At 45.5% G+C, this 21,741-nt stretch overlaps 2 protein-coding genes and 1 pseudogene across 7 annotated transcripts in view; 2 read left to right on the forward strand and 1 right to left on the reverse strand.

Moving 5' to 3' along the window:
- SPATA13 (spermatogenesis associated 13) overlaps positions 1 to 5,932 on the forward strand; it is a 144,083-nt gene extending 138,151 nt beyond the window's left edge. For 5 of the 6 annotated variants that reach the window (XM_025462696.3, XM_049101060.1, XM_049101059.1 and 2 more), the window contains one exon: positions 1,710 to 5,932. In XM_025462696.3, coding sequence (XP_025318481.3) covers positions 1,710 to 1,885 — 176 coding nt within the window. In that variant the 3' untranslated portion in view covers positions 1,886 to 5,932. The remainder of the gene's footprint in view (positions 1 to 1,709) is intronic. The other variant, XR_004816553.2, reaches the window with a different exon arrangement.
- A 2,846-nt stretch (positions 5,933 to 8,778) lies between these two features.
- Positions 8,779 to 21,313, forward strand: LOC112669525 (complement C1q and tumor necrosis factor-related protein 9A). The gene is made up of 4 exons (XM_025462700.3): positions 8,779 to 8,852; positions 13,899 to 14,085; positions 18,672 to 18,734; positions 20,089 to 21,313. Exons 2-4 carry the CDS (start codon positions 13,920 to 13,922, stop codon positions 20,859 to 20,861), a joined length of 1,002 nt encoding a protein of 333 aa, XP_025318485.3. The 5' UTR covers positions 8,779 to 8,852; positions 13,899 to 13,919; the 3' UTR covers positions 20,862 to 21,313.
- LOC112669524 (alcohol dehydrogenase class-3-like) lies at positions 14,605 to 15,738 on the reverse strand (annotated as a pseudogene).
- Positions 21,314 to 21,741: the final 428 nt, after the last annotated feature.

Consider the following 21,741-nt stretch of genomic DNA (forward strand, 5'->3'; position numbering starts at 1 on the left):
CCCAAGGGCCTCATGTGCAAAGATTTTTTTACATTGTTGATAATTTCACCCAACATGAATAAAATAATAAGGATTTTTATTCCAAAACATATTTGCTGTATTCTTAGAAGCTTTTCTTCAGATCGACTTCCTCCTCTAAGAACAATTTATCCTCTGAAATGTGTCCCATTCAGTATTTTCCTAACTGAAAATGCAAAAACAAGACCCAGTTAAGCCCAGGATGGTGATGTGCATCTCCTGAGGGCCAAGAATTCATTACCAAAACAACCCTTAGGGGTCCCATTTCCCGTTTTCTCTACTCAAATACAGAACTGCCCTACCTGCAACCTACTGATAAATAACTTTGAGCTAGAAAAACCTGTTTTCTTTTTCTTCTTCTTCTCCTTCTTCTTTTTTTTTTTTTTTTTTTTTTTTGCATCTCCGAATCAATGGCAGGTGACCAGTAAATATCCATTGGTTAGAATGTGTTATTTGTTATTTGTGTCCGTATCTTCCAGGAGTCACTGGCTCAGCCACTAGGCACCGTGATGAAAGGGATACTGTTGGTGGTGGTGGGGGTCCACCTGTCAGGCACCTCTCACCCAGGAAGGCCAGCGGGGGGATACTCTGAATGGAGTCTCGACTCCTTCTAAGACTCATGTTCCTTCCCTGTCACACTGACTTTTTCACAGTTAGCTTATGATCCTGTAGCTAATTGCAGTAGGGCCTTTTTCATTACCTCTGGGCAGATTTTTTTTTTTTAAGATTTATTATTATTTGAGAGAGAGCATAAGCAGGGAGGAGCAGCAGAGGGAGAGGGAGAAGCAGACTCCCGCTGAGCAGGGAGCCCGATGTGGGCCTCCTCGATCCTAGGACCCTGGGTTCATGACCTGAGCCGAAGGCAGACACTTTAGTGGATGGAGCCACCCAGGCGCCCTATCTCTGTGCAGATTTAAAACACCTATCCCAATGAAACTGTTTCAAGTAAGCGATTTGGTCCGGGGACTGTGTTGTAAGCACATTACTTATATGAGCTCCCTTAACTCTCATAGCAACTGTTAGGTGCTGTTATTCCCATGGTAGATTTAGGGGACAGAGGCACAGAGAAAGCAGATAACATCCCAAATAAACACAGCCAGTGAGGGGCAGAGTAGGATTTGGGCCAGGGCAGAAGGGCCCCAGGCTCTCACTGAGGTTATTTCCCTGCTTTTCCTCCCAAGCAGCCATCTGGGCCAGCCCTGCCCCTGCTGTCCTGCTGTGTGACTGTGGATAATTCACATTACTTCTCTGGGTTTCATTCTCCCTCCTTGAGGGTTTTTGTGGGATCATCTTTGCCACAGTTCTGCACACAGTATCTGCACATAAGAAGTGTTATGATAGCTTTTAGATGTACTTTAGGTTAATATGAATTAAAATTATATGAATTAGGGGCACCTGAGTGGCTCAGTGGTTGAGCATCTTGACCTTTGGCTCAGGTCATGATCCCGGGGTCCTGGGATCAAGTCCCGCATCAGGCACCCTGTGGGGAGCCTGCTTCTTCCTCTGCCTGTGTCTCTGCCTTTCTCTCTCTGTTCTCTCATGAATAAGTAAATAAAATCTTTAAAAAAAGAAGATTATATTAATTAATATGACTCAATCAGCTAAGAAGTCAAGTCTTGGCACTTTTTTCCCTTTTCAGCTAACCAGTGACACTCAGTTCATGTTTCCATCCTTCTCTCCTCTCGGATTAGGCTACAGCGGATGCCCCGTGGCCCCGCCCCACCAGAGCTTGCACCCCCTTCACCAGCGCCACGTCACCGTGCCCACCAGCATCCCCCAGCAGCAGGTGTTTGCCCTGGCAGAACCCAAGAGGAAGCCTTCGCTCTTCTGGCACACATTCAACAAACTCACCCCTTTTAAGAAATGAAAATGCAAGGCCACACTTTTCCTGAGGTGTCTGTAAAGAGGAGACCCAGTTTTGTTTCTCGTGTGCTGAAAACTTCTTGCAGGGACTGGTGAAGAATAGAAGGTCTGGACTCACCTCAGTCTTCAGAGGCCTAGCTCCTCCTCAGAAGGGAGACGACGGTCATGACGCTCGGCCCCGATGTACACGAGACCTCTCTGGGGTCTGTGCCCAGACGGCTGGGCTGTGGGAACCGAAGACCTGCTCTGTGGAGAAGCTGAGCGGAGACCCCAACAGGCATCGCTGATGACAGGCACACCCACTGCTGCCGTGCTGAGGAGGGACGAGATGACCATGCCACTTTTGCCTATGGATTTGAAGGGGACAGTAGTGATGATGGGGTTGGTATGATAACGTCTTGGCGGCACGGGCAGGCTGTTCCTTCTTCCACAGTGTGAGAGGACCTACCACCGCAGTGCAAATGGCCATGGGGTCCCCTGGTGTCATCTGAGTGGTTGCCACGCAGTAGCACAGGCTTCCGCTGGCCGGACGGGGCCTGTACGGGCTAGAGGAAGAGGCATGACGAGCTCCGCATGGGGAGCATGGTCCAGGCAGCTTCAGTGGTCTTGAAGATGCAACTGCTTTCTGGGGAGCAAGTGCAGAGTCCTACCGCCCGGTGGATTTGTGCTTCTCAAGTCAGGTCCCAATCTGCTGGTGAGTGTAGCACATGACTCCGTGGGCAGAAATCACACCTCCTCGCACATCGTGGGCTTACGGAACTAGCCAGACATCTCCGTTTGCGATACAAAAACCCATTGACTTTAATTTTATGATAAAACTAATATGTACATGCACCAATGGCAAGGCATTCTTAGAGCATCAGTTCGCTTTTCCCATCAGGTGTTCATGGCATGAACATGGCATGAACATGGCATGAACCCGTCCACTAAGTTAGAGTAACCCGAACATTCCATGGAGAAAGCATGAGGTTCGGAGCAGCCCACCTTCTTGGGATTCAAAGCCAACTTGGTTGCATAAAACCCAAACGATAGTGCTAACCACGCCCTTATTAACCCGTCAGGAGGGTTCTGAAGATCCTTTCTTTTTACAGAGACCTTAGAAATACACCTAAGACATAGCTGTCTTTACTAACGAAGGCCGTGTGGGCCGATACCTGGCCATAGTACTCTCTTTGTCTTTGTCTATATTGTAAATTTTGATGAAAATAACTTTTAAATACGTCTGAAGAAGACAGATTCTGCAAGGGAGATGCCATTTAATTGTACTTAATGCACTGGACCGGGTATTGTAGTACACACTTGGCAGTTTCCTGGTCAAGAATCCCCTTTCTGTATGCTACGCTCAGAAAGTCCTGTTTTCCAATTGGCCCCGCTGGAGAATAAACAAACCTGTAATGTCCTAGACAGAGGTGTAACGTGTGCCTCTAAGTGTCTGGTCCCTCCTTCCCCCTGCCACCTTTCCTCCCTATCCAGGGCCAGTCCTGAAGGAGGTGACATCACTGGATGTCTGAGTGGGGCCTTAGAGCATTATCTGGAAATGTTACCTGGTCTGACCCTGCTCTGCCACCTTGATGTGCTCACTTGTATGTCAGACTGCTGCGAGGTCGTGCTGCTCTGGGGTCCCCAACTCCGGGGTGGCCTCTGTGGACGTCAGTACCTGGTGTCCCAAGATAGAGCTTGCTTCTGTGAGGAAGCTTCTTAGGAGGCGCTGTGGCTCTGCATGTACAAATGCACGTGTGTGTGTGTGTGTGTGTGTGTGTGTGTGTACGGGTGTGTTGTTTCTTCTTTGGATATTCATCTCGATTTTAGTTACATTTATATAGCTGACCTTTTTACTAAGAAAATGTAATGATATATTTTCAAAACGACACTTCAAATGCTTTTTGTCGACCCCTCAGCAATAACTATAGGAGTCTCTGTGCTAAACAGAGTTGTTTGTATATACAACATTTTTGAATAGTTGGGTCTTTTTTTTTTTTTTTTTAATAAAGATTACTTTAGGGAAGAAAAGAGAACCATTTGCTTATGTTACATTTTCAGTGATGATTCAATTCAAGTAAAGAACCACTTCATGGGCTTCCATTTACTAATGTTTCCTAATGTGCAATGAAGACGCGCTGTCAGTTCTGTGACCAGTCCCACTCTATTTCCCATCCGAGCCCAACCTGGTTACCACCTGTCCCTCCAGGCTCTCTAACAGGAGCAGGAAGCTCGGACACCAGAGCACATACCAGGCCCAGGGCCAGGCCCAGGGCCACCCCCGCGAGCTCGATACAGTGCGAAGAGTTGGTCGATCAAATACCCACCCCGACCGCTCACTGGTGGTCCTGCTTGACTTTTTCAAAGGTGATTTTGAAAAATTAGAAATCTTTATAAGAAGGTAGAATGCTTTTGACTTTTAAATCTGTTCATCTAGCTTAAGTTTTATTACCAGACATACTGAGTTCTATAAAGAATAGGTGGCTCAAGTATTAAAATTTTTAGGTTTACCCAACTTACTTTCTTGATTTAAGTCATGTAGTTTCACTTGGAAAGAGAAAGAAATAGACCAAGAGCCCCCAGATGGAATAAAATCCATGGATTTCATTGCGAATCTTGCTTTCTCCTTCCTTGTCTCCTTTTAACCTTACATTGCATAATATGGGTGCCCCCCAACACATTCTCTCTCTCTCTCTCTCTCTCTCTCTCTCTGCCTCTCTCTCAAAGATAGCACAACACTTTGACAAATTTCACTTATTATTTATGTTTCAGAATTTGCCAGCTCTGAGTCAGAAGAACCCTCTCAATTTTCATCTTACCTAAAATGCACAACCACCTTGCAGTAAATCGTAAACAATCATGAAATGGACTACTTGTAAAATCTTAGAGAAAGAGCGTTCTTCGTCTTTGGCCTGCAAGTAAGAAAAAGACCAGCAGCAATGTGCCAGAGTTTTCCTGGGTCCCTCCATAGTTTTCAGTTGATCAGTTCTTTTTCCCTACTGGATCTGATTTTGTCATTGAAAACATTTCACCCCCATCTTCACACTGTTCCTAAATATCGTTGTGTCTTTTTATACCTAATCCAGATGAAGACTAACTCCATGCTTGTTCAGAAAATCCCCTCAATCCTGCATTGCTCTTGTCTAGACAGAAAGCAAAAGTGCATTTAATTTGAACTTTGTTTCACAATAGGATTCTTCTGTAATAGCCATGATCCAGCATTTATCAGTTGGAAAACTATGCATGCCCAAATTGCTGATATTTCTCAATACAAATCAACTTATTAGATACATAGCCACACCAGAACAGCCTGCTTGCCTGGAGTTAAGGAGAAAATTGCTCGATTGTTATTTTATGGAAGAGAGGAGAAGTAGATGAGTGTCTCTCCCAGGACAGCACTAACAAGTGTGGATACATGTCCTTTTGATGGCCAACATGCCAGGGATGCTGGGCACCAATCAGCTAGGTCACGCCGCTCAGAAACATTTGTCCCTTTAAGCTTAACCTACCTATTTTCTCCTTGTTAGAAATCCACTGGGCTGATACTGTTATTCTCAGGATGCATGCAGTGAAAGTAGAGTTCAAATGGTTTTGAAAAGAGTAAGTAGCAACTATCTGATCTTAAAAGGAAAACCCAGAGGCTTACATATTTGATGCAAATATTCTTAGCTACCACACATTTAAGGTTGTCCTTAGTCATCTCCTAGGCATCGACATTTGTATTAAGAAAAAACTTTCCCTTAACTAATCCTGTATTTTAATAATTTGCCTTTTTTTTTTTTGTAAATATTAACACCAGTTGTGTTTGGCTTACCTATTTTGCAAGCTTTTCCTTGGATTTAACTCAACATCAGGACAATGTTGTTAAGTCACGTGACAGCCTCCAAACTGAATTCGCTGTTGACAGCCGAAGTGTGTTGTATGAGACTGCTAAAACTTGATATGTATTTCTGTTGAATGAAATTTTTGTAAAAAAAAATATTATTTACAATGTTATTTGAATAATTCCTTGTAAATGCTGTGAATCTCTATTTGTTGTTTTGTATCTGTATATTAAAGTTAATTTGCCAAACTGGTTCCAGTAATGCATTTGAGTAGTAAAATAAGACATTATGTATATGTATATATTTTTTAAATAGCAAGTGCTAGATGGGTTTCTGGGACTTAGAGCTCATTTCCTGTCTGGACATTGATAGACTTCTCATCAGTACAAATTCATGATGGATGAGCGGACTTAAGCCACTGGCTAGGTATGGGGGAAAGGGCTTCCATGTGAACAGGGAGGAGAGTCTCCACAGGTTGGAATAAGGCTGATGAGATCAAGCCCAAAGTGATACGGCCTCCTCTGCCTTGTAGGAGCAGTGCCAGCTACTGATGGTGGATGGTGGATGGCAGATGAACTGCCTTCACACACTGCTGCTGCCCCAGTGGAGGGTGGAGATTGGGCCACTTCACCAGGAGATCTGCTGCTTACCCTTTGGGGGCGGGGAACATACGAATTTCCTTCTCTAATTAACAGCACAGAGAAGTTAAGTAAATAGCCCATTGTTTGCTGTGACTTCTAATCGGAAAGTATTCCTACAAAGGTTGCCAAGCAGCTAGTCCCCAGTGCTTGTTTACTCCCAACATCCTTGGGCTGCACTAGAAGAGGGGGTTGGTTTAGGGGTGGAGAGGGGATTGGGAGCACTGGAAACCTGAAAGCCTGCCTCAACGGGGGCTTCCAGGGACCAAGGAGGTGCCACATGTAGGAAAGGGTGAAAAGAGAGCAGTGAAAACTTTATAGAAGTTTCTGAGGAAGGAGATGACCGAGCCGGACAGCCACCTGCCCTGTGGATTGGGGGAGCTCAAATCGGTAATGGTAACGCTCCAAAGGAGCATGTGGTCAGAGACAGGAGACAGGCACATAAAGGTGTCATTAAAATTCAGTGTGAATTATGCAGCAAGAGTGGTGCATTTAAGTTAAGGTCTTTAGGGAGCCAATTCCCTCATCTGGTGAGCATCAGGGCAGAAAGGTACCCCAGAAGATGAGGCCCAAGCAGCATCCTGGAAGGCTCACCCAGCGTGCCGGGGGTCCAGGGTGTGTTGCTTGAACTAACTTGCCAGGGGTTGTGTAAGAAGCCACTAGTGGTGGAAGCTGGATCCCAAAGGATCTGCCAACTAGGACAAGGTGCTGGGAATTCATTTTGAAGGCAAGGAAAGCCATGCCCAGATTTGCTCAGGAGCTCATGGCAGAGGAAAGGGTGTATTTAAAACCAGAGACAGGAGATGGATTTGGGAAATGGTGTCCAGCAAAGACATAGTGGGAGAGGAGGGGACGGTTGAGGTGAAGGGTGCTGAGCCACGGCCTTTCATGCACCCATTGGCAGGAGACATGGCTCCCTAGTTCTGGCCTGCAGTGCAGATGGCTGGGTGCTGGCACCACCAATGGATTCAGAAAAGAATTTTGGGTTGGCCAGAGCCCATGTGATGATACTCTGGTCCCATGTGTGGGTAGTGCAATCCTGCGTACAGCTCCAGAGAGAGGGGTGACAGTGGGACAGGCAGGTGGAGAGAATTGGGAATCCTGCTTTCTCTCTGTCTCATTTGAACCCCACGTTGTGTAATGTGGATGTCCCCCCCCCACATACACACACACTCACAAAGATAGCCCAATGCTTTAATAAATTTCACTTACCCCTTTTTTTTTTTTTTTCAGAATTTGCCAACTCTGTCGGAAGACAGTTGAAGTGGCCTTGGGTCAAAAGCAACCTTCTCAATTTTCACCCTAACTAAAATGCACAACAACCTTGCAGTAAATAGTGAACAATCATAAAATAGGACATTTGTAAAATCTTAGAGTGCAGACAGCTGAAGGAGGGGGTCAGCCTGGAACACCCCCAGGGAGTGAGAAAGCAGAGCAAGAGAACAGGGAAGAAGCCTGGGATGGAGAAGGGGGAGGCCAGGATGACTTGGGGCCGGGAAGGCCAGCAAAAGCAGGAGGAATCCTCAGCAGGGAAAATGCTGCGGCGGCCCTGTCCCGCTAGGAATCAAGAGGTGAGGGCAGGCTGTGGGATGGAGGAAGACAGAGGGCTGATGTCACCCAGTTAAATCCTGCCACTCCCCTGTGATGTCAGGACGGCTTGGCCTGCGGTGCAGATGAGGATGTTGAGGCCTGGCGAGGAGAGAGCGTGTTGCCTCTGTTCCCTGGGACTCGCCCTCCGCCCGCCCACGTTCCCCATTCTCCGTGTGGCCTCTGCAGGCCACCTAGGTTCTCCGAGTCGGTTCTCAGCACCTCGGAAAACCAGCGTTGAGGAGTCTGTCCTCCTGATGCTATTTTCAAGTTAGAGACCCATGTTCATAGACTCTGATTGGGAAAAATTAAAAATGAATGATTACATAGCATCGAAGAAATAGTCGCACCATGTTTCTCTCAGTGGCAGGTGGTGTGTGTGTGTGTGTGTGTGTATGTGTGTGTGTGAGTGTGAGTGTGATGAGAACAGCATGACATTCTAACGTACACAGTGTCTAAGATCAAAGGACCTACTCAGAAGCCTGAGACATCTAGTTAAACGATGCCGGTTCCAACGGTCTGGAATTCAAATAATCTGTTCGACTTCGGTTTAGTCCTGTTGGCCCATAATTCGCCCAAGGTCAGCAGGGAAGCTGCTCCAGCAAAGGCGTGAGCATCACTTTACGGAAAGACGCCGGCTGTGCAGATTCCTTGGAGAGTGTACCTGATTTCTGTCCCTTTAGTCACAAGGACAGGGAAGGGGGTAAGGAGCTAAGTTTTCTGCACTGGTCCTGGGAGAAGATGCTACCTGACTCCTGTGTGGCTGCAATTTTTGAAGCTCTTCCAAGACATCTTGTGCCTTACTCCGCTCCCTCCCCTTCCTGCTGTTTTGCAGACAGGCCCACTAGGGAATTGTACGGCAGGAAGGCGTGATTTTATTTAGTTAGCCCTTGATTCCTGGTGTGTGCAGCACCTGGGTGCAGCCTGCAGCCCTGGGGGTCAGGTAAGTGCGTTAGGAAACGATTTCTTTACATTCAACCTAAGGCATCGGAGTCCTAAAACCGCTCGTATGTTCTTGGTGTGCGATGACCCTGCTTAATTATTTGCAAAATAGGCAGAGTCTACAGAGTTTGGGTGGGGAAAGGAACAAGCTGGTCTCACAATTCATTTTGAGGAAGAGAGTGGACAGGAGAGAAGAGCAGATTTTGAAGTTCTTCTGCCAGAACATTGCAGACTGGCTGGGAGGAGGGATGACGCTATAGAACAAATTGTAAGAAGAGCAGACTTTCCTAGAGAGCTTTCTAGAGAAGCCCGCCAATTATCTGGCACAAATTTCAGTGTGTACATTTTTATATTTATGGCTATACTGATTTACATGGTGTAGCTTAGAAACGAGCCCCTCCACATATGTTGAAGAAGAAATACGTGAAGTGTACAATGTATGGGACATGTGGAAGAAAATGTATTTAATGAGGAAAAGTCTTGATTTTTATATTCTTAAACTGTTGAATCTGGGAGGGATGTTAAGGGTTTTTTCATCCTTTGAGTTTGATGCACTGAAGCAGAGGCTCAGAGGCTGGGAGATCCATCACAGATTGCTCAGCTGGCCTCTGGCAGGTCTTGTATTAAATTAGGTGACCTCAAGGGACGCCTGGGGGCTCAGCAGTCAAGCATCTGCCTTCGGCTCAGGTTGGGATCCTGAGGTCCTGGGATCGAGTCCCACATCGGGCTCCCCGCAGGGAGCCTGCTTCTCCCTCTGCCTGTGTCTCTGCCTCTCTGTGTCTCTCATGAATAAATAAATAAAATCTTTAAAAACAATTAGGTAACCTTTTATCAAGAAATTTAGTGAAGGAGAAATACAGGTCAACATAGGAGAAACAACCCAGAAATCGGAAGTTAACTGAGTCAGGACCTATTGTGTGTGTCTGGGTGGGTGGGGGGTCCTATAAAACAGTAACTCCAAAGCCCCTTGCAGTCTTGTGCCTCTGCTCCTGATGTGCCAGTGTGTCTGGTTTATGAGATCACAGCAGAAGGCCAGGGTCCTTCACCTCGGGAACTTGACGTTTAGCAGAGGGATTGCATCTATTCTCTCTGATTCACAGGCTTAGATGGATCTGTCTGAGGCAGTGATATTTTCAGTTTTTTAATATCCAGGGAGGACTCGGCAACTCTGACAGTTGGGCTGACTATGTGTCACAAACCTCTCTCACTTTGGATGAGCGCTCACCCCTTTGACACAGAAGCCTTGTGTTAATCAAGACGTGGGCTTAGTAGTAGGGAAAAGAGACCCCAAATAAACACGTTTGTAGCAGACTTCCCTCTCTCTCTCTTTTTTATGACTTTATTTATTTACTTGAGAGAGAGAGAGAGAGAGAGAGAATGCACAAGCGGAGGGAATGGCAGAGGGACAGGAGAAGCAGGCTCCCCCAGGTGAGCAGGAAGCTGGACTTGGGGCTCGATCCCAGGACCCTGGGATCGCGACCTGAGCTGAAGGCAGACACTTAACCGACTGAGCTACCGAGGTGCCCCTATACTTCTCTCTCATGTCAGGGATGGGCTGATGGGCAGGTCTAATCTGTGCTGGCATCAGAGACCAGAATTTTTCTATCCCCAAAGTGTTGCTCACCTTCAAGGAGTCCTAGATGTCTCAGCCATGCTCACTCCAGCAACAGGAAGGAAAGGTGCCCAGGGAGAGTACAGCCCTTCCCTTCGAGGCTGTGGTCCTTGCACAGATCCCTCTTGTTCACTTCCCACTGGCCAGAATCTAGTTTCATTGTATTATCTGGGCTGCTGCAAGGGAGACTGGGAAGTGTCCACTGCGGGCAGCCACCTGCCACCTAAAATTTCTAATCCTGGGAGCAAAGAGAGGAGGTGATAAAGAAACTAGTAATCCCCACCAAAAACATTGACATGGATTAAAATTAATACCCAGTCACATCCCCAACGTGATGCTTTGCACACTTTTGGAAATATCCTGGAGCCAGGATATTTCTATCAAAAGTTCTTTTTCTCTTTTTAAATCATTCAACAAATATTTGCCTGTGACGCACTGAAAATAAGTGAGTGAAAAGATGCAGCTGCTATCCTCAAAATGCTTTAAGTCTAGGGTGGCACCTCATAAGTGACCCCCAGCCTAGGTGCAGTGTGGACGACAGATCGGGGGGTGGCGGTGATCCAGTGAAGAGAGGAGGGAGGAGGGAAGGATGGGAGATGGGAGTTCCTAGCTCCTGTGCATTCTGGAGAAACACCAGACATAGGAACGAAGAGTTGAGTGTATCAACTAATGAGCCATGAAACTAGTGAACTGAGGAACCAGTCCATGGCTTTGTGAGACCACAAATGTAACTTTTAATTTTTATAAATAACATATTCATATGTTTACTATATGCATTCCCTGTGCAAACCCTCATGTCCCTCTTCTTAATTTTCTTATTCGAGACAGTGCCACAACTTATTTCACTACTTATTTGGGAGCAAAGCATATTCGGTGATTCAAAATCATTTGTTAAAGGTTGTCTATGTGCTAGGCATGAAGGATATGCAAGGACACTAAACTAGAGAAAGAAATTATGGAAGGACACATGCTTGCTTCGATCTTAGTTCTTATCTAGCTGGAGGGCAGAAGGGAGTTCATCCTAATTTGACACCTTTATGATCCTGTGATCTTTGTGTTATTGGATAAATTGTAATACACATTAAAAAAATTAAAACGGAAAGATCTAAACCTCTCAGAGGTTGGTCTATGCCATTTAGATTTGACTACTACTAGTCACTTCTGAGTTAAACAAAAGAGGATGATGTAGATTATTTATGGAATTTGGCTCTAAGAAAACAACTCAATTTCCTGAAATGGTGTAAGTCTGTGACTTCAAAGGGAAACATCTGTATTTCCTTTTCCAAAAATATTTTATTTGCATCCGACTGGACCATGTGATATTTAGAAGCTTCCATAAGATGGCGATCTAATCCTTTGGGTGACAAGTCGGCCAGGTTTAAAAAATACATATCTTAAAAAAAAATACATATCTACAAATACTGTAATAGACACTGTAAAGAAAAGCATTTTTTAAAAAGGAAAAACTCCCATCATTCCATCGTTCTAAAGCAACCAAGTCACTTGGATATACTTGCTTCTAGCTTTTGGCACTATGCATCCATAATGACAGGCACATTCAAGATGTGCACATTTTAGTCTACTTTTTACAGATTCAACACAACATATACCTTTTACATATTTCTATGTGACCTACATAATTATTTAAGTGGTTACATAATCTACTTTTGAACCGCTTATTGTTGTACATTATGTAATACGCACTTTTTCACTATTATGATAATGCTGTGGTTAATACCTTTGGCACACAAATTTGGGATTATTAAGAAGAATTTTCGGGATGAGATCACTGGGTTTAAGACGCCTTTTCTCTTTAACTTTCCAAAGGGCTATGCAGACGTCTGTTGTCCTCAGCATTGTATGAGACACTGGGTTCTGACATGTTTCACTAGCCTCATGTTATTTTTTTTAACATTCTAAGATACCTGCCACCACACATTCATCTCATTTAACACATATTTATTCAACACTCTGTTCCAGGCTTAATACTGAGTACTAAGAATACAATAAGGAGGAAAATACAGTCAGATGAAGAGTCAGACTTTTAGCCATCCAGGGACATAAACACATGTAACCCCCAATTACGGCGCCACAAGAGAGAGGGACGCGGTGGCCCTTCCTGGGGTGACTCAATGTAGTCAAGAAAGTCCCATGAGTCTCGTGTGCACACTGCCCTAGGGTCTTACCCGTGTGTTCTCTTTGTCTAGAGCACTTGACCTAATTAGCTGCTCTGCTCCTTCAGATCTGATTGCAAACCTCATCATCCAGCATTGCCTTCACTCCTCATGGGGCTGGAAAGCAGACCAAGAACTTGAGAGGGGACTTGAAAGTCTACTTTACAAACTGTGTGCCCCATGTGTGTGTTTGTGTGTGCGTGTGCCCTTCGCAGTGCTCTCCTGTAGAAACAAAACCTTAAGGAATATACATGTGATCATACCAGGACTGCTTGGAACCCTTCACTATTTTTCATTCCATTTTATTCTTTTTATTGTGGTAAAATATACATTACATACAATTTACCATTTTGGCCACTTTTAAGTATCCAATTCAAGGGCATTACGTACATTCACATTGTTCAGTGTCCCCACCATCTACTTCCGGGAATTTTTCATCTTCCCAAACTGTCTCCATTGACCACTAGCTCCCACTCCCACTGTCCCAGCCACTGGCCACCCCCATTCTACAGAAACCCTGTAAGGTGACGACTCTGGGGACCTCATGCGAGTGGAATTGTACAATAGTGGTCCTTTTGTGTCTGGCTCATTTCACTTAGCATGAAGTCTTTAAGGTTCATCCATGTTGTGGTAAGTTTCAGGATTTCCTCCCTTTTTAAAGGCTGAGTCATATTCCATTGTATGTACGTGCCACGTTTTGTTCAACCATCCATGCGTCAGTGGACATGTGGGTCATTTCCATCTTCAGGCTGCTGTGACTAAGGCTGCCATAAACATAGGTGTACCAGTATCTGCTGGAGTCTCCACTTGAGATTCTTGCATCTATATCCAGAAATGGGATCACTGGATCAAATGTGAATTGTTTGCTTTTCTACTGAAAATGTGCTTTCAGGCACACTGACCAAATGTGGTTTTTACAGCAGCCCTGGGAGATAAGTATTAATCTCTTCTTTGTCTCTGAAAAGCGGTTTACCCAAAGTAGAGTGATAAATGGAAGTTTCTGACTTGGGACTTAGCTTCCTTCTTGATCACTCACCATCAAGAGTGGACCCAGTTACATGTTTCCTTCCAAGAGCAATGGCCTTCTGACTGTAAGCAGCTCTGTTGGCTACCCGCTTCGCCCCCAACCCCCATCTGTCCTGACTGTTCTGTCCAAGGCTGAGCAGGGGTGGGTGTGGGTCCCATGACTAGGAATGGAGGCTATGTCTTGTGACCCCAGAAACAAAGTCTTCCCCTTCTGGTCTGTGTTTCCCTCTTGCAGTTCAGCTGCGCCGTCTGAACCATGAGGATCTGGTTGCTCCTGCTTGCCGCTGGAATCTGCATGGGAAACTTGAGGTCCCAGGACACGTGCAGGCAAGGGCACCCTGGCATCCCTGGGAATCCTGGTCACAATGGTTTGCCCGGGAGAGATGGACGAGATGGAGCAAAGGGTGACAAGGGAGAGGCAGGTACTTGCCAGCTAGTGGCCTTCCGGTGCCCTTCCATTTACACCTCCATTCCTCTTAGATCATTCATTCATTCATCATCACCAGTGTAGTCATTGTCTGCCTGCTTCCCCCCTTCATTTGTGCATCCATTGCCCAGAAAGCAGTGGTGGAGAGCCTGCTCCAGGTCAGATTCTGGGGTACGTGGTGCAGGCCAAGACCAACAGGGCCCCCCTTCATGGATGTTCTTTTTTTAATGCAGAAATTACTTTTATTATGTTAGAATATTCCTGAATGGGTTGGCAATTATTCATGTGAAGGAGAGTTCAGAAAACAGATTTATGACTGTATTAGCCTTGTCCTTGGTTAGAGATTTATGAATTATACAAAAAATATTATTCCCTAGAGAAGATTACTCTAGAAGTAGTAGTAGAGAAGGTCTAAGAGGCTGTGAACTTGGAAGAGCATCTCCCTGCTTGTCTGGCTGTTCCAGTTGGACCACAAGACTTCGGTACAGGGATGGACATGTTTTCTCTGTTGAATTTAAAGCTTTACAACAGTTCAAATGCTCTTTCCTGCATGCAACAGGTCAAAGGCTTCGTTAATTTGGTCAAAAGACAGACAGTGAGTCACAAATTCATCAACTTCTTTCTTTTTGGACATATATTCAGACACGAACTTTGGGATACTTTCCACACTCTTCCATCCTTCAAAGGCGGTGCCTTTCCATACACGCCCTGTTACCAGCTGAAATGGATGAGTGGCGATTTCTTCACCTGAAGCACCTACTCCAACTATGACGCTGACACCCCAGCCTTTGTGTCAGGCCTCTAGTGCTGCTCTCATGACTTTCACGTTACCAACAGTCAAAGGAATAGTCCACTCCCCCGTCAGTCATTTCAATGAGCACTTCCTGGTTATGAGCATTTCAATGAGCACTGAAGTCCTGGGGGTTGATACATTCAGAGGCTCCAAACTTTGGCCCTTGAGAATTTATCTTTATTGATGTCCACACCAATGATCCGGGATGGACCAGCCACCTTACAGCCCATGATAGTCGCCAATCCAACTCCTCCTAGGCCAGAGATGGCACAAGTAGAGCCAGGCTCCACCTTGGCAGTGTTCAGAGCAGCACCATAACCAGTTGAAATGCCACAACTGAGAAGGCAGACTTTATCCAAAGGTGCTAAAGGATTAATTTTAGCAACAGAGATATCGGCCACAACTGTATATTCAGAAAATGAGCTGGTTCCCATATAATGTAAAATTGTCTTTCCTTTGCAAGTAAATCTGCTAGTACCATCTGGCATTAATCCTTTCCCCTGTGTAACTCTTATCTTCTGGCAAAAGTTTGTTTTAGGATTTAGACAAAATTTGTATTCTCCACACTGTGGGATGTAAAGTGGGATGACAGTGTCACCTGCCTTCAGCTGAGTAATCCCTTCACCAACACTTTCTACAATTCCAGCCCCTTCATGTCCCAGGATCACTGGAAAACTTCCTTCAGGATCAGTCCCACTCAGGGTGTAGGCATCGGTGTGGCAAACTGCAGTGGCAATAATCTTAATTTGAACTTCATGAGCCTTTGGGGGTGCCACCTCTACCTCTTCTTAGAGAGAGGCTTTCCTGCCTCCCAGGCAACTGCAGCCTTGCACTTGATAACCTGGTTCGCCATGTCCTCTCTGCTCCGGGTCAATGAGGGGGGACATCCGGGGTGGGTCTTTCCTGGATGTTCTTATCTAGACGGGACAACTGTTAGCCATCACCTCTGTTACTAAAGGCCATCTTCAGAAGTATATGATGTTGTAGATCCTTCTGCCTCAGATGGCAGATACTATGGGTCTTTGGAACATGGGGCCTATAGAGAAATCTGGTTGCTAAATATTTAGCTGAGAGCACCCAGCTACAGTGCAGGGAAGAGTTAATGCCTTGCCACACAGTGAGGCAGGCGATGCAGAATTACAGAGTATACAAAAGTAGATGATAGTACAGCCACAAGCTGTACTTGGGTGTGTGTGTCCTGCTGCTGGAATCTGCCTTGGGGCTTGAAGATTTGGGGACAGGATCTAGTCTCTGGGAAAGAGATTTGCAAAAGTCAGAATATGTGAGTGGTTTCCATAACACCTACTGATGGGTCTGGTTCTTGAACAGGGTTCTTGAGCCTGGCTCTGACCATAGGGTCTTATACCTGAGACATAAGCAGACTGATCTACATGGTGCAGGGAGAAAAAAAATCAAAACTACTATTGACATTTTATTTCTTTTTAAAAAAGATTTATTTGAGAGAGAGAGCAAGTGAGCATGAGTCAGGGTAGGGAGGGAAGTGGGAGAGAGAGAGAATCTCAAGCCGACTCCGGCTGAGCTGAGCACAGAGCCCAACATGGGGCTTGATCCCAGGACCCTGAGATTACAACTTGTGCTGAAATCAAGAGTCAAACACTTACTGGACTGAGCCATCCAGGCGCCCCTACTATTGACATTTTAAAAAATAATTTAGATGAAGAAAAAAATTGAGCTTTAAAAATATTTAATATATGACTTGGCTTGGATAGCCTTGTTTGGTCTCTTTGCAGATGGACATGTGCCATTTGAGGCCTGAAGTGGGTCCTGTGGGAGGAGTGTGAGCTCACTCTTCATCAGGCTCACTGTCCATCACTGTGCTGTGGCGTACTGTGATTACATGTGCCCAGCCAAGGGATTTTCAAATTGTCCTATCAAACCATCACAAACAGACGGGTGTCTGAAACCCTTCTGCAGAGGAATTGAAGACTGAAGGTCGACTTGACAATGCAAACTTTAAAGAACCAACAAAAATAGCAGAGCTGTCATCTATCCCTCAGTGTGAATTCTTCTATCGTATGTGAATGGGATATAACGATGATGAACTAGTTAGCTCTGACAGGAAGCCTGACAGAAACCTGGAGACTTTTAAGACTTTGGCCCTATGAATTTACATTTACACTCATTAAAATGAACCTCATCCTATGTGTAAACTATGCCATGAGGTATCAGTTATTAATAGAAACGCTCCCATTAATGAGACGTTCCAGGACTCTGTGTGGAACATGAACACAAACCACTGTTACTTTTCCTAAACAATACATTATAGTATGAAAACCTCACTAAGCTTAATGATGAACATTTAGAAGCCTTTTTGATATTTCATAATTATATCATAGGATTAGACATTCCTCTGGCTGGACTAAAAATGGTTGAAATAGGGGTGCCTGGGTGGCTCAGTCGGTTAAGCATCTGCCTTCATGAAGCTCAGGTCATGATCCCAGGGTCCTGAGATCGAGTCCTGCATTGGGTTCCCTGCTCAGCAGGGAGTCTGCTTCACCCTCTCTGTCTGCCACTCCCCCCATTGCTCGTGCTGTCTTGCTTTCTCTCTCTCTCTCAAAAAAAATCTTTTAAAAATTATTGAGATAATACATAGGAAGCAACATCAGGATGGACTAAAATTAAGGCTTTGCCAGCAAATGCTGTTGGCATATGGATTTTTAAAAAGTCTTTGCTAAGATCTGGAGAAACAAGTAGACTTAGGGGAAGTCTACTCTACAGATGAATGAAAGTCCAGGTGTTTCCCTGCTTGTGGCATTTGGTGTCCCAAGGGGGTTGTGGGGTGGGCTGGATGCAGCAGATGGTCACCAACCATCTCTCCAACCACTACCCTGCAAATCTGCTCTGTGGAGTCTCCAATGTGTAACATCTCCAGTGAATCTGTGTCACTTTTTGGTGTTAGGCCGATCTCATTTCTGGGTAGTAAGAAGCCCAGTCCCAGTGAAAGACAGAGCCTCACTCTTAATGAAATCCATTCCCCTACTCTCCCACTGGGACCACAGTGCATGTGCATGTGTGTGCGTGTGCACCTGTGTGTGCATATGTGTGCATACATGCACAGGATACACTTGTGTCTTCATGATGCCCTCATCTTTTGCTTCTATTCTTCTTCCTTACAGCAAGGACTACCTTTGACTGTAGATGTGCTGACTTAGGACATGGAAGCTGGAGCCCAGGGTAGTAGCCTGTTCTGAGCTCCAAACTCGTGTGGTAGGCAAAACCTCACTCATCCAATGTTCCCAATGGGGTCTGTCATGCCAGCTTGATCAGCAACACTTACCACCGCTTTAAGGTGCTGGAGATCCTTCCAGAATCCTCCCTTCCATCTCAAGTAGTGCCCGGTAACCCCAGTCATCTTTGTTTTCATAGGAGGTTAGTGAACTCTATGCAAGAGTGATAGAAAAGGAGAATCGAGAAAGCCACTCCATGCCTCCAACAATCTGTCACTACACAAGTTCCCCTCACAAGAGAAGGGTGTAATTGTGACCATCTGTGCACATACTCCCTCCCTCCAGTCCTGCCTTCCCAGAACTGGGTGCTTAGGAAGTCTACCCAACTCATTTCAAAATTTGCTTCTTTTACACCACTCAGCACCCCTGCTGCTCGCTCACATCTGCCTCTCTCTATCTGCACTTCTGTGAGGGGCATGTGTGTGTCAGAGCCAAGCACACTCCCAGGACTCTCCAATCTACACCCCTGACTGAGACCAACGTCTAGGAAATTCAGAATTGGGATTTTAACTCTTGTCTGTTTTCTTCTCTACTATCTAGGAGAACCAGGACATCCTGGTGGCCCAGGGAAGGATGGAATGAATGGAGAGAAAGGAGAGCGAGGTTAGAAACTGTGCTCCATTTTACCATGCTCTAATTCTGAGTCATTGGTGACTTAATATCCAAGGACTAGTCCTTTGCTAGGCTCTGAGAACAATCCAGCAATAAGGGCAACACGGCTCTTGTTCTCTAAGAAGCTCAAGATTCTTTTTCTGTAAAGGGCCAGATCACAAGTAATTTCAGCTTCACATGCTCTACGGTCTCTGTCACAACTGTAGAGGAAACCAGCCACAGATGCTACCTAAGTGGGGCTGTGTTCCAGTGAAACTATGAAAACTAAAATCTGAATTTTGTGTAATTTTCACATATTGCCGAATATTATTTGTGACATTTAAAAATGCAAACCATTTTTAGTTTGTGGGCCATAAATATGCATGGGAGGCTGGATTTGGCTCACGGGCCATAGTCTGCTGAGCCTGGTTTAGTGGATGAACATTGAGGAGTACCATTAAATTTTGACTCAGTGCTTCTGGCAACACTGCATAGAGGAGGTGGTGATAGAATTGGGTCCTGAAGGTAAGGTCATTGTGACTGAGGGGGAGACAAAATGGTCACAATAGCAAACACAAAAAATATTCATTTTGTGCTAGATTGTTCTAAGTGCTTTTCACGCATTGACTCAATACGACAGCCTAGAAACGAGGTAGTAATTATTATCCCAATTTTACAGACGAGGAAAGAGAGGTGTAGGTAGCTAATCAGCTTGCCTAATGTCCCATTGTGCTTATGTGGAGGAGACAGGCTTGAACCCTGGCTTTTAACCCCAGACTTCGTGCTCATAACCACTGGAAAGCATGGAGAATGTACGCACAGTGACCATCAGCGTGATCTAGTTGGTACAACGGACAGCCTCAAGCGGACAGCAGAGAGCAATGACTGCCACACTATATGAAGACTATACTCTGTGTTCACTCCCATGAGGAGTTTTTTAGGGGCTGTCACAGACCGAGGGCTGAGAGTCAGCTAACTAAAAGCAGCCTGAGCTCATCTGCCTTTGATTGTTCTTCCCTATTCCAAAGACATGTTCTCAAGGATCAGCATTGTTTAGTGGTCAGAGAGTAGACTGTGATGGCAAAGAGCTATAATTTCTAATGTGAACCCCAACACTAGCACAGTAGGGTCAGAAGGTGTTTCTTAGGCACACACGTGTGTGGGCATGTGTGCGTGTGCTCATGTGTACACTGTGCACTCAATTTAGGAGTAAATTAATGTTCAATGTTCAGACTCTGAGCATCTCCTGAACCTGGGCATTGCTTTATTCCATCCATATGCTCAATAATGCAAAAGTCAAAGTTGGTTTTACAAGGTGCTGTTTCACAAATTATCTTATTCATTTATTCTTTCTTTTTCCATGCAGGAGCAGATGGAAAAGTTGAAGCCAAAGGCATCAAAGGCGATCAAGGCTCACGAGGACCCCCAGGGAAACATGGGCCAAAGGGACTTGTTGGTCCCATGGGAGAGAAAGGCCTCAGGGGAGAGACTGGCCCCCAAGGGCAAAAGGGGGATAAAGGTGGTGTGGGCCCCAGTGGTCCAGAAGGGCTAAAGGGCAGCACTGGGCCTTCAGGCCCAATGGGTCTACCTGGTCCCATGGGCCCCATTGGAAAGCCTGGCCCCAAGGGAGATGCTGGGCCCTTGGGGCCCCAGGGAGAGCCAGGAGTCCGGGGAATGAGAGGCTGGAAAGGTGACCGGGGCGAGAAAGGGAAAATTGGTGAGACTCCAGTCTTGCCCAAGAGTGCTTTCACCGTGGGGCTCACGGTCCTGAGCAAGTTTCCTACTTCAGATGTTCCTATTAAATTTGATAAGATCCTGTACAATGAGTTTAATCATTATGATGTAGCCACAGGGAAGTTCACTTGCCACGTTGCTGGGGTCTATTACTTCACCTACCACATCACTGTTTTCTCCAGGAATGTTCAGGTATCTTTGGTCAAGAATGGGGTGAAAATACTGCACACCAAAGACAGTTACATGAGCTCTGAGGACCAGGCCTCGGGTGGCATCGTGCTACCGCTGAAGCTGGGAGACGAGGTGTGGATGCAGGTGACAGGAGGGGAGAGGTTTAATGGCTTATTTGCAGATGAGGATGATGACACAACTTTCACAGGCTTTCTTCTGTTCAGCAGCCAGTGACAGGGAGGCCTGTTGGGGTCTGCCTCCCTGGCCACTCCGAGCTGGCTTGGTGAACGTGTTCTCAGATGATTCCACTCTATGAATTGTTCTCATTACTGTAATAATTGTAGAGAGGCAACAATAGGAAAGTTATTCCTAAAGCTGATTTTTTTGTGACTTACATTGTTGTTTCCAAGAGTAGGTTTAAAAATGCTTGCAGTGGGGTGGTTGGCTGGCTCAGTCGGTAAAGCACGTGGCTCTGGATCTCAGGGTTGGGAGTTTGAGCCCCATGTTGGGTGTAGAGATTACTTAAAAATAAAATCTGGGGGTGCCTGGCTGGCTCAGTTGGTAGAGCACGCAACTCTTGACTGGGGGGTCCTGAGTCCGAGCCCCACATTGGGTGCAGAGATTTCTTTTAAAAAATGCAATAAAATCATAAAAAATTAATAAAATCTTTAAAAAACATTTGCATTATTTATTATAATTTATTTGTGATTTTTTTCTCATTTCCCTTATCTGAAGAAATCTTTGCATGTATGTTCCTTGTGGGACTAGTGTTCTGATGGCATTCTAGCGCTTGAAGGAGCCGTATCAGGACTTGGCCCTCACCTGAATTTCTGACGACTCTGGGACACAGAAAGGGGAAATGTTCAAATGTTCATTCCATTTAGTGGGTAATAAAAGTTGCAAGCAGGTGACAACGAGATGTCCTAGAAAGCTGCAGGGTACTTTGCTCATCATGCTACTTAGGTTTTAATCACCATTCAGTCTGACAAGTAGTTGTTTCTGAGACCATTTGCCAGACTTGATCTGTGCTAGTTTCCTGGGACAAAGTATACACACTGGGGACTTTAAGACAACACAAAGTGTTGTCTGCCGGTGCTGGAGGCTAGAAGTCTAA

Source organism: Canis lupus, chromosome 25 (genome assembly GCF_003254725.2).
Source record: "Canis lupus dingo isolate Sandy chromosome 25, ASM325472v2, whole genome shotgun sequence".
In the NCBI taxonomy this organism is placed as follows: Eukaryota; Metazoa; Chordata; class Mammalia; order Carnivora; family Canidae; genus Canis; species Canis lupus.

Bases quoted from the DNA above. Each gene is read 5' to 3' on its own strand.
- LOC112669525 (XM_025462700.3), top strand. From the start codon at position 13,920: ATGAGGATCTGGTTGCTCCTGCTTGCCGCTGGAATCTGCATGGGAAAC. The intron at 14,086-18,671 runs GTACTTGCCAGC...TCTACTATCTAG, and splicing joins GGGTGACAAGGGAGAGGCAG to GAGAACCAGGACATCCTGGT. The intron at 18,735-20,088 runs GTTAGAAACTGT...TTTTCCATGCAG, and splicing joins TGGAGAGAAAGGAGAGCGAG to GAGCAGATGGAAAAGTTGAA.